The sequence below is a fragment of the Pectinophora gossypiella genome, chromosome 9 (genome assembly GCF_024362695.1).
Source record: "Pectinophora gossypiella chromosome 9, ilPecGoss1.1, whole genome shotgun sequence".
In the NCBI taxonomy this organism is placed as follows: Eukaryota; Metazoa; Arthropoda; class Insecta; order Lepidoptera; family Gelechiidae; genus Pectinophora; species Pectinophora gossypiella.
Window position 1 is genome coordinate 13,151,138 of NC_065412.1, and position 15,857 is coordinate 13,166,994.

The 15,857-nt window shown below is 38.5% G+C and overlaps 2 protein-coding genes across 2 annotated transcripts; one reads left to right on the forward strand and one right to left on the reverse strand.

Annotated features, from left to right (window-relative positions):
- The first annotated feature begins 1,016 nt into the window (after nt 1-1,016).
- Nucleotides 1,017-12,144, forward strand: LOC126369640 (transmembrane protein 181). The gene is made up of 13 exons (XM_050014174.1): nt 1,017-1,041; nt 1,959-2,119; nt 2,310-2,413; nt 4,026-4,184; nt 5,605-5,707; nt 6,282-6,435; nt 6,704-6,784; nt 7,488-7,587; nt 8,034-8,161; nt 8,736-8,882; nt 9,471-9,573; nt 10,447-10,671; nt 11,959-12,144. Exons 2-13 carry the CDS (start codon nt 1,971-1,973, stop codon nt 12,087-12,089), a joined length of 1,584 nt encoding a protein of 527 aa, XP_049870131.1. The 5' UTR covers nt 1,017-1,041; nt 1,959-1,970; the 3' UTR covers nt 12,090-12,144.
- Nucleotides 12,145-13,560: 1,416 nt separating this feature from the next.
- LOC126369654 (uncharacterized) lies at nt 13,561-15,529 on the reverse strand. The gene has a single exon (XM_050014204.1). The coding sequence runs from the start codon at nt 15,053-15,055 to the stop codon at nt 13,640-13,642; it is 1,416 nt and encodes a 471-aa protein (XP_049870161.1). The 5' UTR covers nt 15,056-15,529; the 3' UTR covers nt 13,561-13,639.
- Nucleotides 15,530-15,857: the final 328 nt, after the last annotated feature.

The window sequence follows — 15,857 nt, forward strand, 5'->3', positions numbered from 1 at the left end:
TAATGACGTATCGACACTACCTAGTAAGCGGCTAACCAGCGCGCAGCAGGCAGCGACGCTGCATTCCATTTCATTTCGCATTGTATGTTTATCTATGGATTATCTCCACAAAAGACTATAATGTTTAGCGTAATATTATTATGTTCGCATTTGCAAGACTAAGAGTCTGTCGCATTGCTTTGACTGCGTTAGTGTGAACTGTCCCTAAGGGTTTGTTCGCACTACATCCGATCCGAGTCCGTCAAATGACGGATCAGGAGTGGTCGTAGAACTATGTGTATGGTAGCTAACGCACTACAAAGTAATTATCTACTATGCGTCATTCTCGGACTGGGATCGGATGTAGTGCGAACGCACCCTATGACTGCGGCACGCGCATACTCCGTTAAACATAGCTCGAGTAATTTGACAGCTGTCAGAACTCTGCATTTTCCTAATGTGCCTCGTTTGTATAGTAAATTTCTGTCCTGCTGTTAAAAAAAGCGTATGAAGTTATTTTAAATAAGCAAAGGCTTATAGTCTGTATGCGATCTACCTGTATACCGTGTCTTAGTAGCTAAGCGCCAAGGATGGAGTTGCCCCACTTATCGTGGTTTCGCGTTTTCCTCCACCATCTGTCGGCACCTAAGGCACGCGCAGTGGTCAGACTAGACATCCTCAATTGGACTCTGTCCAACATAACTTGATTAATTTGACAACAGGACAGAAAGATAAGCGTATAAGCGTACATCTACACTCCAGACACTTCATAAATACATACCTACAAAAATCTAATTCTTACCGTGTGTGCTGCCTTACCGCGTCAGTGCTATAGTAACAGACTGACTTACTTAGCGGTTTACGGCAATTTAAGACTAAAGTAAGACCCAGAGGGGGTGAGGTAAATTTAGCTCGGCACTCGATACGAATTGTTGCGGGGCGGAGAGTTACCGGTCAATGCGTAGTAGATACATATTTATTCTTATGTTAGAATCTAGTGCGTATCAGGAAATTGATCGGCTCTGACATTTGTGAAATAAATCAAGCTATATTTAATGGAGTGTAATATGCCGTATTAAATTGACATAACGATGCAGATATAACTAAGTTACCTATTTGTTGTGGAGCATCGTTACAAAATTAACAGGATCTGATAGCTTATGGGCAACAAAAGAATCATTTTACACAACAAGAGCGCGATGTACCTACAAACGCACGATATTCAAAAGCTCTACATTTACAAAAGCACGACATAGAAAAGCGCGTCATGCAAAAGAGTGACATACAGGAAAAATGTAGATAGTAGGTACCTCTATCGCAACTAATTCGCGCGCTATTTTTAGAAACAACAATTTAAATGCTTATAATTGTCTTAAACAGGTTGGTACAGACATTTATATGTTTAAAAGTCTCACATATTCAGAAATAATCGCTTAACGTAATAGGTGAGGTACAAAAAGTCAAGAAACAAAAGAAAATACTTTCTATGTCGAAATGGTCGAAACTATTACAATTCGCGCCATATTTTTAGAAACAACACTTTGAATAACAATAATCTTCTAAAATACAGACATTTATAATAATATAAAAGCCTTACATTATATTCAAAACTAGAAGTGACTAGCGAGCAACCTCGCCACCTTTGAAGCGCTTCAGATTCAATCACAGTGAAGTGACCTAGGGGTGAACTGCGTTTTAAAATGCATTCATTGATTTCATAGAATATCTAGTACAGGTAATATTTATTACTAGCGAAATATGATGGATGTGCTCGTACTAAATCATTCCGAGAGTAAGAATCGAGTTGCCTGCCACGTCACCCTATCAAGCGTCGTCTCCCTAAAAATCAATAATTTGCTTGTAAACAAGCCCTCTATGTGGGGCAAACAGTTATATTATTATTCTACTATTTTTTACATGTAACCAACCCAGTTTTGTGTTTGTTTCTTTGTTTGTTATTATAGTGTATTATTTATTAGTGAAATATAGCGATGGATTCCGCTAACGTAGGATATTCGTATCATTTGCCATTGGGCGGCTGGAATTACAAGATCCGTAACACGCTGTCGCAGTTCAGCGATTTGTTTAGCGAATTCAATAAATATATCGCCCCCGCATATCACCACGATCGTTGTGAAAGGTAAGTGATTGTGAATATCATTCTGAACCAGAAACATTCGTTTTTTAAATTTTAAGTTTGCGGATAATACGCAGTAGTGATCATACCTGTCGTAATTCGGTGGCATCTGGATTATAAATAAAGTTTTTCAGACTTATTAAGTTCTTCTTCAATGACATAATCGTAATTCATGTGGTGTTTGATTTTTCAGATCAGTTCAAATGCGAGTATACTCGATGCACAAAGGCGAGTTTGTGATGGTATTTGTAGCGTTTTTCGCTTGTTTTGGTTTGGGTGTTTTCATAGGATTAGCAGGTGAGATACACTACGCATTCTATAATTGTTTATTTCTAATACTTTCCTTACAAAGTTACGGAAGTCATTTACCTACCTACAGGCCTATTTCTAGCCTCGATATCGAACTGCAGGCCTAGCGCACTATGTAAAGCGCGACGCTATGTAACGCGAGATAAAATAAGGTCGTTCGTACAAGCGTATACCTAATATATTTTAAATCATATTATTATTAGAAGAGCCAAGATATAGAAAAAAATAAGTGACGTCAAAATATTTTAAATCATTTCCAGATATTTTAGAATAGAATGGAATAGAATAACTTTATTCCCAAAACAGTGCAGTACAATAGTAGAGAAGATAAAGATAAGTATACAAATCAAAAATACACTGCCAGGGAAAAGGGACTGACTCAGCATGTTGTTGCGAAGAATAGTAGAAATACCACTCTTAGCAACACTGATATTCTGCCAGTACCTAAGTTACGCTTATAAATACTTTGAACTATCGTGCCAACAAAAAGTGTCGGGATTTACTTACAATAAATAAGAAAATAAGCAAATATAATTATGAAGAAAATATATGAATTAAGGGATTACGAAAAATATGAAAGTATTAGTCAAAGGTAGATAGTATGCCAAGGGGTTAAAGTATACATAATAGATACGACAAATAAACAGATTTTCATTTCTTATGACTCCGCTAGTCGCTTGTACGAAGGACCTCATTAAAATTTTATCTCGCGCCCCGTCGTGTCGGGCTTTACGTAGTGTGCTAGGCCTGCTGAGGTACCTATCTAAATTTGAACCTTCGGAGCTGCGGTACACGGATTAAGTGTTACACACCGACCTCTTAGATAACGTCGCACCTTGTAAGCGCGGCTAGTGAACGTTTAGAGATTCTATATTCTCAGGGCTTTAAGAGAGCATATCCTATATAATACAAATCTAGGCAAAGGCCTTCCCCTAATCAACCAAAGGAAGTATAGGGCATACCTACCACCACCTGTAAAATGTGCCGTCCGAGTCATCTTCGAAGAGTCATCTTGAGTCTGATGAAGTGTTCTTACGAAACGATCCTTTGTTTCATTCAACAATTAGTCGCCCAAAGTGATTTCGACAATGCTCCCAAAGTGAAATCGTACCCGGACCTCCATATCGTGAGCAACCACTAGATCATGGAGACTGTTATATCCTTAACTGTTTATCGTTAGTTATATAATGTGCATAAATATATTTAATCATCTACCAGAACATTTAAAAAGTTTAAAATTTAAAGATTTTACAATTAAGTTAAAAGACTGGCTTGTGGAGAAATGCTTTTACAGCGTCAAAGAATATTTAGATTGTAAATTTTGATGTTTAATTTAGATTTTTTTATTTTGGTGTTTTGTTATTTTAGTTTTAATATTTTATGAATATGGTTAGCTTAAGATATTTTATTAATTGTTATTTATTATATAGGCAGTAGTTAACGTAATGTAACTTGTTCCGTTCTTTCATTGTGTATGCTTGAAAAAGTAGAATTTGGTGATACTATTTTTATGCACTGTAATCTGCAATGTACCTAACCTGATTTCATGCAATAAACGTTTATTATTATTATTATTATTAACATAAAGAATATTTTCTAGGCCCCTCACCAACATCGACCACGTCAGTCCCGGCCACAAACGCGCTCGCCAACGCGAGTAACATATACCAGGGACCCTTCCACCTGCGAAGCCCAGCGCTGGGCACGCGCGTCCAACAGTTGTGGCTGCTAGCCGAAATACTGACTGATAACAACGATGGTAAGCGTACTATAAGCTTTTTTGACGTGACTTATTGTAGATTTGCCGCAAATGGCATCTACTGGACAAATGGGGAGCGCTGAGGACTCTCACATGGTACATTTAAGACAATTGGCCTGAGAGTACCCAGTTGGGCGCGAACCTGGGCCTAGGGCGTCGTCTGAGAGGATAATATTTGAAAGAATTAATCGACCCTAGTGGGTCGATAGCGATAAGCGCTGAATGGGGGAAATAGTCGACCACGCGTACTATAAGCATACCCCGGAGACTCCATAGAAAAATAATATAATTCTTGACGTGCGCCGCCTTACCGACTGTACCCGGTGGAGCGAGTTAATCCACGCGCGACTTTACTCCTTAGTTTGCCGCCATTTAAACTTAAGTACCTAAAACCCAAAAGGGGGGTGAGCTCTAGCTCGGTGTACCCTTGACCGCTTGTATACCTTAGTCGCTTTCAAGCTCTGATTTGAACCAATGGAATTGGTTTATTTATCTCGTAGCCAATAGCATTGACTTATACATCGGTTCACGCGCATATACGAATGCTATGCTACGGCTAGCCCTCGTAGCATGCTACACGCGTATGCGCGCGTAAACTGCGAGTCTTCTTCTGCTCACTCCGTTATGAATCACAGATGATCACAGGCATAAGTTTATGTATGTGCTATAAGTAGCACTCGAATAACACAATTATAACTGTTTACCTCTGTTTTAATAACATAACGATAAGGTACTTATTGCGCCGTTCTTTTAACACCGTACTTAACACGAATCGAGCGAGACATCGCTCAAATAAATCTACGTAATTTCGTACAACATAGTTAGGTACTATACACACATAAATTCACGACTAATTCGTAATGGGGTGGGCTGAACCACTTTTAATAAGAATTCGGAATTCCTGAGATAGGTATGTAACAAAATGTGAATAAAATAATACCACGTTTTCATTTAAGTTAATATTTATTCATCTGAATCATCTAACGTATCGCTACAAAAACTTAAAGAATCTTCGTCACTGGTATCTCCGACTTTTATAATAAAATCTTTCTAGCTAGTTCTCGAGCTTGAAAGTGAATTATTGTTTTTTTTGCTTGAACACGCGACGAAGATGCAATCGTAGCCATTTTTAAAACACAATAGTAATAAATTATGTGAGCGAGATTATAATCGATAAACGCGGTCGATACGGACTCGTGCAACACTAAGACTAAGACGCCGCGGGGACTGTGCGGGTGTGCGGGGCGACCCCGCCTCCGCGGCTCACCTCATGCCCCGATTGCCATGTCGACCTGTCGTCAACAGTAGTCCTGAATTACTTACCTAACAAACATCATATAGGAATGTGATTTTTTAAAATGTCACTTACGAGGTTTAAGGCGAGGTTTTGTAAATTAAAAAATATTTGTTTTCGTTTCAGAGGAGATATTCGACAAAAGCTTCCAAATTAGTATATCTATAGACGGAGTATTAGGAGACCATAGTACCGTAAATCTTGTTCCTGAGAGTGAAAGTACAAACAGGTATGTTGATTATTTGTATTATTATTGCATATAAGTATTAGGATTACGAAAGTGGTATACTTATAAGGCGAATGTTATTGGTAGGGTTGGCAGAGGAAGACCGTATTATACAGGGTGTTAGTGACATCGTAACGAAAACATTGAGGGTGATTCAGGTCATGATTCCGAGTTAATATCAAGTGGAATTTTTCGTCGCAAAAGAATGGAAAGGAAAATAATTAAACAGAAAACACTTAAATTTTAATGACTTTTTTCCGACAGGAAAATCCATTTGATATCAACTCATCCCCCTCAGTATTTGTTACGATGTCACTAACATCTATACGCACTTGTATGGATACCTGTACGTACGTGTACGGGGTGTAAGTGACATCGTAACGAATACTGAAGGGGGTGATTCAGCTCATTATTCTGAGTTAATATCAAGTAGAATTTTCCATCGCAAAAGTATACAATTGAAAATATTTCATACAAACTCCCGTTTTCCGGGTCGGAGCGCTCTCTGTGTCGTACCTATATTGAGCGTTAAGTAGTATGTAATATAAAGTATATTAAAAAGTATTATTTGTTCCAGAACTCAGCATTTGAGGTGCAAGAAGCAAGTATGTGAAGAAGTGATGGTATTGCACCTCGGATCTCTGGAGTACACGCATTATGTCCTCAACATACGCTTCTACGGACTCAAAGAGTTCCACAAGCGCTATTGCATTAGGGAAATTGTTTTCTATGTTAGTATCGTTGGTACTAAGTATTACCACACCCCGGGCACTTCATACAAAAAACCTCATTTTACACAGACACTACACATTAACGTTATCGTACACGCGCATCTGTGTGTGTGACGTCTGACGTCATACGATTGAAGACTAATGTAAGACCGAGGGGAGCGGGAGCGGAGAGTTGCCGTTCTATACATAATCAAAAGACACTCTCACGTATTTTTCGGGCGTTTCATTTTTTTTGACGAGAAGTGTAATATAATTTCTTTGATTTCAGTTCAAAACGTACAACCCATCGTTCACGCAATTAGAAACGTGGTTCAGATTTATTTTTCTATTGACAACTTTCATTATATCGGTAAGTGTTCCTATAATTATACATTACTACATCCTATGTGCAATTTTCACTAACACAGTGAGCTTGCTTGAGCTAATGGTCGATCATTATAGACCGCGATACGGCTCTTATAGAGAGCTGGGTGAATCTTCAGATGGATGTACTTCTGATTGCCCAAATTGTTAAGTCCAAGTGTGTGCCTATACTTAATTATGAAACGGATAATGCTAATAGGCTAGTTTACAACTAGTCAAATCAGATACTTTGTACTCAACGTCAAAACACGAAATTACTATGGAATTTGTATGAATAAGTAACCTGTGACGTCATTGAAAAACGTGACAACATGTCGCACTAATTAAAATGAAAAAAAAAAAAAAAAAAAAATTAAAAAGGGTTTTATTTCTGTAAATCTATAACAAACAAGTTACAGGGGCTTCCCTAAAACTACTACTACTAATTATTACATTCTTCATTATTAAAATTCATAAATAGGTTATTAACTAGAAAAAAGAAAAGGGGTTTTGTCAGTTTCAGATTTGTCTTTATTTAGTAATCAGAATTTCATAATTTATATTTGACCTAAGAAAGTACCCAATAATAATAATTAATTGCTTTAAATTATTAATTAATTATGCATGATATTTATTAATCATCATCATCATCAGCCGTATGACGCCCACTAATTTATTTGGGTCTTAATAATTATTTTTTTAATTAACAGTGCTGGTTCGCCCATTCACTTAGAAAATACGCGACTCAAGACTGGGCTATCGAACAAAAGTGGCTGTCAATATTGTTACCATTGCTACTACTTTATAATGGTAAGTCCACTCTTCGTTACTACAAATTCGTCGTTAATGATCCGGAGGTCACTATTGCGCTGTGTACGTGAGAGAGATCGACTGCAGTCACTTACCTAAATATACAATTTTATTAATATCAACGCTTGTCAGCAGACCGTAGCCGTAACGTGGAGCCTGCATAACGCCCTTGACGCGATGTTTAGAACAAAAATAATTAGTTTATTTACCTACAGCGCGTAAAGCGATGTCCATGCTACGGCTATTTATATTACACTTGGGGCGTCACATGTACCTACTTGCTATGTAACACATTAACTGTTTGTGACTTTGAAATAAATGATTACATCAAAGTCGTAAGACCGAATGTCCTTTAAAAATCCAAACTCCATTGTTTATCTATTGTCTCTGGAAATCTCGGCCTTAGGAGGTTAAATATACTTAGCTAATTAGTAATATACTTGTAGATCCAATATTCCCGCTGCGGTTAGTGTCGGCGGGGTGGTTCGCCCCACTCGCAGACACGGCGTTACAGACCACGTTCTTGGCCGCCATCTTGTTGTCCTGGCTCGCACTTTACCACGGTCTCAGACAGGTAAGTTACGGTATATACAGGATGTTAGTGAAACTTTGAGGGATGAGTTGATATGAAGTGGAATTTTACTTCGCAAACCTATGGAATTGAAAATATTTTTAAAAACTACAAAAAAAAGCAAATTTTGCGACGAAAAATTCCCCTTGGATTATTAACTCAGAATCGTGAGCTATTCAGCTCATCCCCTCAGTGTTCGTTACGATGTCACTAAAACTCTAACTAGTTGCTAATAAGATCCAAGACAGAATGTACTTAATTTAATTTTAATTTGACAGTTCTGATAATAGTGCCATCCTTCTCTTAAGAAAGCTTACATAGGACAATGTCAATATATCTATAAAATATTTCGGTAAATTGAAGGGAGACATGTGCCTAACAGTGGGACGTGTATACGCTGTTTATGTTATGTATCTATAAATATAATAATTTAAACTTAATAATAAAAACTAGCTTCTGAAAGCGATAAACTTAAAACTCTTGTCTTCTCAGGCATGTCGTAAAATCCGACAGAGGGATTGTGCCCTATCTATCAGCTTGTGCTGCTTCGGTATTATCTTGACATTTAACATTGCAGAACGAGCGAAGTTTCCTGTCGTTCTACGTGTTCAAGCTGGTGGTAGTGGGGATGGTATGGCTACCAGCGATGGTGGTAGCTGTGTGGCAGAAGTACTACGCCTTCGATGATCCCACATACAACTATACTACGAACCCCAACTATCCCGTAAGCGTGGAGAAATGTGTACTTATTCGGGACAGACTCTCTACACTACTACACACTACACTACTACTACTAAAATGATAGCTCGCTATCATGTCGGTAGTAGGTGTGTAGTAGTGTAATGTGTAGTAGTGTAGTGTATTAGTAGTGTAGTGCATTAGTAGTGTAGTGTATTAGTAGTGTAGTGTATTAGTAGTGTAGTGTATTAGTAGTGTAGTGTATTAGTAGTGTAGTGTATTAGTAGTGTAGTTGTATAGTGTGTAGTATTGTAGTGTGTCTGTCCCGCTTTTACTGAAATTATTACCTATACTTAAGGTTGCCTTGGAAGAAATTGCTACCAATAAAGCCGCCTTTTGTGCCAATTGTTTGTCTGTAATTGTTCGTCTAGTACATAAAGCACCTAACAGCTAATACATTTAGCATTACAGATTCGGTGCTGGCGCCCCCTGCGGTGCGTCGTTTGTGCCAGTATAGATACTCCTTTGTAATTTGTCATGCCACTAGAGAAAGCACGCAAATTCTACAGTAGAGACTAGTAGTACACGCCGTAGCCAGAATAATGACAGTAATAATTATTGTTTTGCCTTACAGATCATTAAGATAATGTTCTTCAGCGCGGTCACGCTGTACTTCCTCTACCTACTAGTTCTGATAGTAAAAGCCTACAGTGACCTAAGAAATATGCCTTTTTTCGGTAAGTATCCTTATTGTTTTCATACATAACACACATAAAGTAGCCTATAGGTCCCACTGCTAGCCACAGACCTCCCTTAATCATCCGGATGGGGTGTAGAGCATACTTCACCACGCTGGTGAACGGGTTGATGGTCTAAGGGGTGGGCAGAGCTAAGTGATCTTAAGACAACCTACAACCCCTGCCCTGATCATGCAATCACGTCGTATTTCGAACTACTTCTGTACCCACTAACACACTCACAACACGACAACTCCCTACATCACCTTTTGCTTAAATTGTGGTGCACCGCGGATCTTTTTATGTCTACCTACGTTATTAAATGTAAGTACAAAATGTTAGCATACTGTGAGGTATGGGGCCTGGAGATCTGTAATACAGGCCTTGAGCCTAGTACGGACTCCAGCTCTCATAAGGAACTAAAATTGTATTTTACGTTTTACGAAAATTTGTGTACCTACCTACCTTGTGAGAGAAATAAAGAACTAAAGAACTGATGAACCGTATGGTGATAGTTGATCAGTACGTAGTCTATTACTTCATTCTGCCTCCACGGTACCGCAACCTCGCCACTTTTAAACCGAGGACTTCGACCAATAGACGCAGCGAATGCTGTCTACGCAGATAAAAGTCCGGCTATTGGTCAAAGCCCTCGATACCCGCTGCGGTTGCTGATGTAAGTACGTAGTCGTTACATGAGTCATGTCAGTGACTTTGGCTGCTCATTAGTCCCCACACAGGTTACTCATCCATCTCACAGCCCACATGATAGAAGATGAAGTAGTGCGACGTCACCCTTATGAACCTTTTTTTTTTATTTTATACCTACTTTGCAAGAAGTTTTGACATTATTGACCCGTATTTTTTTTTCAGATATCCGTCTTCGGTGCCTGTCAATAGTAGTAGGAACAGTGACATGTATCACGACCATATTAGCGGTGCAGGGATGGGGTCCAGCGGCTTTACAGGACCACTGGGCGTCGCAGCCGAAGGTCCATTACGACACCTCGGCACCTTTCATGGCCCTCTATGGACTCTTCAACTTTAAACTGTACATCTTAGCGTATCTTTTCTCACCTGGAGGAAACTCTATTCATGGTAAGAAAATGTCTTATGTTATATTTCGTTTTCTTTCGTACATTACTTACGCCCATAAAGGTGATCAACTACTTTCGGTGTGGACCTTCGTTTATTTTATAAGTTTAGATTACAAATCCTGATCATTTAAAGGAAACAATCCATGTATTCTGGTCGTGACTTATTGTAGATTTGCCGCAAATGGCATCAACTACTTGTCCGGACTTGAGCAATGTTGGCTCTCACCCTTAATTCCTCAGTCAACTTTTGCTCAATGCGACATGCTCTAAAGTCAAATAGTTGAACGCGTATTATTATCTTCTGCAACATAGATTACTCTCAACTTCAGAGATTACTCTCTTCTTCGCCTAACAATGTCAATCCAATCGTATCAAAAGTGGCTGCAAGTTGTTATGATGACTTGAAGCACTCCCTTTGGGATATAGGCATATAAACATTTTTTGTTTCGCAGTTATACCTACTCTACTGTTCTAAGTCCAAAATCGTAATGTCCTTTTCACTTCTGCATTAGCTTCTGGCGACGTAATCGCGTTCTCGTAAGTTGTGTAATAGCTGTATTAAGATTCTTATAGCAGCTATACAAACACAAAAAGACACAAAGGTCAGGCACTGTTTGACGCAAGCGCACAATCTTGTGCGCCCGCGCAATTCAAATAGCGCGCGATAAATCACCTGTATTGGGCGCTTACGATTGACGGCGTGCAATTATTATTTTTTATGTTTTTTTATTAGTGCCATCTACGTTCGTAGGTAAAGGTGGTACGGTTAAGCCCGCTTCATTGAAGCCCACGATATTGATCCCGCCTCGCGCGCGATATACTACCTATGCTATGCCTCGCTGATAGCAAACGATAAAAGGTTGAACATTTTGGCAGACGTGTTCTTTTTTACCCGACGAAACAAAAAGGAGGGTTATGTGTTTGACCATGTATGTATGTGTAACTTCTACATCACTTGTCAGAATTTATCAAATGAGGTGTCACTAGAACCGTCTTAATTGTCCGGTGGTTATAAGCTATGGGACGTTACGCTAAATTGTTGTATTGTGTTGGGTATCAAATGAAAGGGCTTAAGGAATGCCAATCACTATTCGGAAGAATTTCACAGAAAAGAGAATATTTTCTTGTTGCACACTTTTTAGTGCGTGATTTTTTCCTAGTCGGGTATTAGTTATCAAACTTATATTTTTTTTGAGCCATCTGTTGCTCCTGCCTATAAAGACTTTTCACAATTATCCAAGTGAGCCTATTTATAAAAATATACTGAAATCAAGTAATTTATTTTCAGAAACGTCCATAACGAAAGACAACCCGGCATTCTCAATGATAAATGACTCTGATGAGGAAGTAATCTATGGCTCGGATGAGGAAAGCCGCCGTCCGCTTACCTCCAACCACAGAGTTAGCGACGAGATATGACTCCATAGACAAACCTATTTTTTTCATATATGTACTTTTTCTTGTTATACAATTAATAAAAATTAAAGAGGGTAGTTTTTGTTTCATTTATATACATTAATATCAGGTGTTCAAAATGTTGAACAATTTAAAATATATTTCTAACCAGAAATTTAAAACTTACGCCGCCGTTTCGACTAATATTATTTTATTATTATAATGTTTTTTCTAATAATACCGAAGCGATTTAACCCGACATCTCGCCCTGATGATGTAATAAATAATCGTTACGTAATCGATGATACAGAAGCGTTACACATTCTTCACAGGCTTTTATCAGGAGGTAATCGACATTGTGGTGTTTATAATTCTGACTTTATACAACTTCTGTTCAGAAATTTAAACACCTTTGATCTTGCTTGCTTGGGCGTGCTGTACACACAAAAAGACCTTCCGGCTTGACCAAGCAATTTGCAGCCAATTATTTACTCAGTTATATTTATAACTGAGTTATAACTTACTCAGCTATATTTATAACTGAATTATTACTTACACAGTTGTAAATATAACTTATTATTTGCTGTTATATTTATAACTTGTGTTATTATTGAGTTATTAAATTATATTATATTAAAGGGTTTGTGATCCAGAAATGTGCATTTTACACAAAATGTGCACTTCGCAAAAGGTGTACCTCTCAAAATGCACACTTAGCAAAAGGCGCATTCAATGCTTTTGTGAACTGCACATTGTGCGGTTTGATGCAGATATTCCTAGAAGTAGGTGACACACACATACGACAAAGCCTTGAGTTTTTTTTACAGTTTATTGTTTCAGTGAACTTATATACACAATAGAGAAAGGCATAGTCCTGTGATTTAAATGCATTAATTGTCATCTCTAATGCTAATTCATATTACATAACAGGCACAAACAATCTGTTTACATTTACATTCTGATTATTTGAATTTTGGGCAGTCATCTGGGCACCCTGTATTATATGACCGTATTCTAGCAAATAAACATAATTATCTTTAACAACTATTATCAATCTGAGGACAGAATGATTGCCATTAAAAACAAATTAATTTTAAACACAATAAAGTATTATCACCAAAGCTAAGTTTTCATGTTGTTGGATGAAAAAGTAATATTATTAAAATTAATAAGACTGTTAACAGTACAGGGATGAGGCCAACCAACGACCAAAACTGACTTAAATAAACAAAGTATAGTATGCAATGTCACAACTAATTATTTAAACCCTATTTATCAATAAGATTCAAAGTTATGCTTCCAGCATCTTCTGTCAACATGGTGAGTATCATTATGTTACCTATATTATACAAGCCTCATGCACATTTTAAATCTTTGTTCTCAAGTGTTTTGGACTACCTATCTCATATTAACATCAAAACCTATTAGAGATTTTGGTTGTGTAATGTTATGGTAGAATTTAGGCATTCTACCAGTAATAAATTAAAGATTTCACTGAATGTTTAAGTTTTAATCGTCATGAAGTAAAATAAATAGTATTAGCATTGTTCCTAATATTACAATAATATGTTAATTCATTCTAAGGATATAGTCTGTAAGTTGTTGAGTGTGTGTGCAATCAAGATGACGGGATGCGGGTGCAATATGGCGGCGGGCAGCGGGCGCTGGCGCGCGCCACAAGGCTCGGCGGGCAGCGCCAGCGGCGTGGCTGCCGTGCGCCGCAGCACCGCGCCGCCGCGCATCACACACGTCACCCCCGCGCGCGGGTCGCAGTTCTCGTTCACACTAGGACTTTCGTCATCAGAACACAGATCAATCACTTCACACTCTGTATCGTTTCGTTTTAACGGATCCCTAACGTCCGTCTCGTTAGGCTGATCACAGTCAAAACCGTCCACAAACACCACATCTTTATCTTCTGTATACTCCATTTTCTTTTCAGATTCCTCTCTAAGCTTGTCGATGTATGCCTGCATGCTCTGCATTGACATTCTCTGTACGTCTACGGAGATCGGTCGACACTTTAGTAGAAGCAACTGTGCTTTTAAATCGAGTATCTTCTTATTTCTCTGATTTGGGAATACATGTTTACGATTCCAGTAATCAATGGGCCGTCTGTATCTGATGGGAAACTGTTGATTTTTGCTTTTACTAGCTAAATTTTTACTAATAGGCGTTGAGGTGCAACAATACCTTTCAATTCTCTCTCGTGTAAAGCTCAAGTCTCTTTGAGCATTTGTTTTCGCATTTCGGATGTAAGCCAATGAGGAAAATGGATATGGCGGTCCACGGTCAATATTTGAAACACTTCTTGAGTGTCTAGGTTTACTTTGTGAATCATCACAAGTAGAAGTAGCTTCTTCTGCTTGATCACCAGCTGGCATTAGCTTCAGAGCTGAAAGAAATTCAGGCAGTCCTCCACGACATGTACTACTCGGCAGATTTTCATTATTACACAGTCTTTCATGTGCTTTCAAAACATTGAAATTATCAAAATGACTGTCACAATTGTCACAGAGATATATGTCGGTAGATTTGAGCTGAGGTTCATCATCTATCTCAATAGGGGTGCCTTTATCATAAAACAAGTTTTCATTTCTGAATGTTACCAAAAGGCGACTGTTGGGTCTATAATAGAGAGACGTGGTGTGGTCGTGATTATCGACATATCTGAGCCGATTGCGCGGGTAGCGGGCCAATTGTGCCGAGAACACTAGCAGAAAAGCACTCTTGTGAAAGTCGTAGCATTTCCTCACCAGGTTCTTAAGTCTTCCCTCCCAGTCCTTGGGCACGGTGTCGGGTCGAACGAAGGGGTGCGAGAATGCTACATCGCTCGGCCACCACGGCGGCTGACGAATGTCACGAGCCGTGTCGTGCCCCCAGGAGCATGTCACCATGAATGTGATGAACTTCTCCAGCTCCGCGGCAGTGATCTTTGACAGCGCCGTCGGGTTGCCGTTGGCAAACAAAAGCGGCAAATTGGCGATCATGGTTCCCGCTGTGGCTTACGGTCATCGCAGGAACACAGTCAGCGCTTGCGATGTCGTTCGGCGCAGGAACACCCTAACGGTTAATCTTTTCCACTGCATTGTATAGTCTCAAAATGAAACTTTCACATCACACAGAACTCTTCACAGACGCTGAAATGCAGATACGAATCCATTTTTGAGATGAAAAAACTAACAAAAGCTCACAAAATCTACAAGAAACGAGCGGGCGCGTTCAGTTCAGTAACTAAAAAGAGAAAGATCCATAGATCCCTAGAATCTTTCTGTTCTATTCTTTGCACGCACACAGACTTAGCACAGAATTAAGTTGGAACAAAAAACAATATTTGTGGAATTTGTGGATGGACTACAGACTACACAACTACAGGTAATCAGGCACTACAGGCAACTTTTTTGCGCAGTATTAAATATGCCAATCCCGATCTTTTTGAGTCGAAAAGGTGACAAAGACAATGTGAATAATTAAGGCTGGAATTTCTTTCTACATTTTTATATATTTTTCTTTGAGACTTTGTAACAACCTGTAGTGTAACTAAATTATAGTTCATATAATTAAATCTTTTATATTAATATATTTAAGTGCAGTATTTTTTATTACTGATATTATATCGGTGCGTTTAAAGGTAGCTTTATCATAATAAGTGGTATTTTAAAGTAGCCTAGGGCAGCCACAACATACGGTACGTATAATTTAAATCTGGAAATGTAATAATAATAATAATATCTTTATTTCGTACCATTAAAGCCTTAAATAACCCTTTTTTGTATATTTGCCCTAAATGGC

Excerpts from the sequence above, each read along its gene's own strand:
- LOC126369640 (XM_050014174.1), top strand. The coding sequence starts at position 1,971 with ATGGATTCCGCTAACGTAGGATATTCGTATCATTTGCCATTGGGCGGC. Across the intron at positions 4,185-5,604 it reads ACTGACTGATAACAACGATG|AGGAGATATTCGACAAAAGC; the intron begins GTAAGCGTACTA and ends TTTTCGTTTCAG. Across the intron at positions 10,672-11,958 it reads TGGAGGAAACTCTATTCATG|AAACGTCCATAACGAAAGAC; the intron begins GTAAGAAAATGT and ends ATTTATTTTCAG.
- LOC126369654 (XM_050014204.1), bottom strand. The coding sequence starts at position 15,055 with ATGATCGCCAATTTGCCGCTTTTGTTTGCCAACGGCAACCCGACGGCG.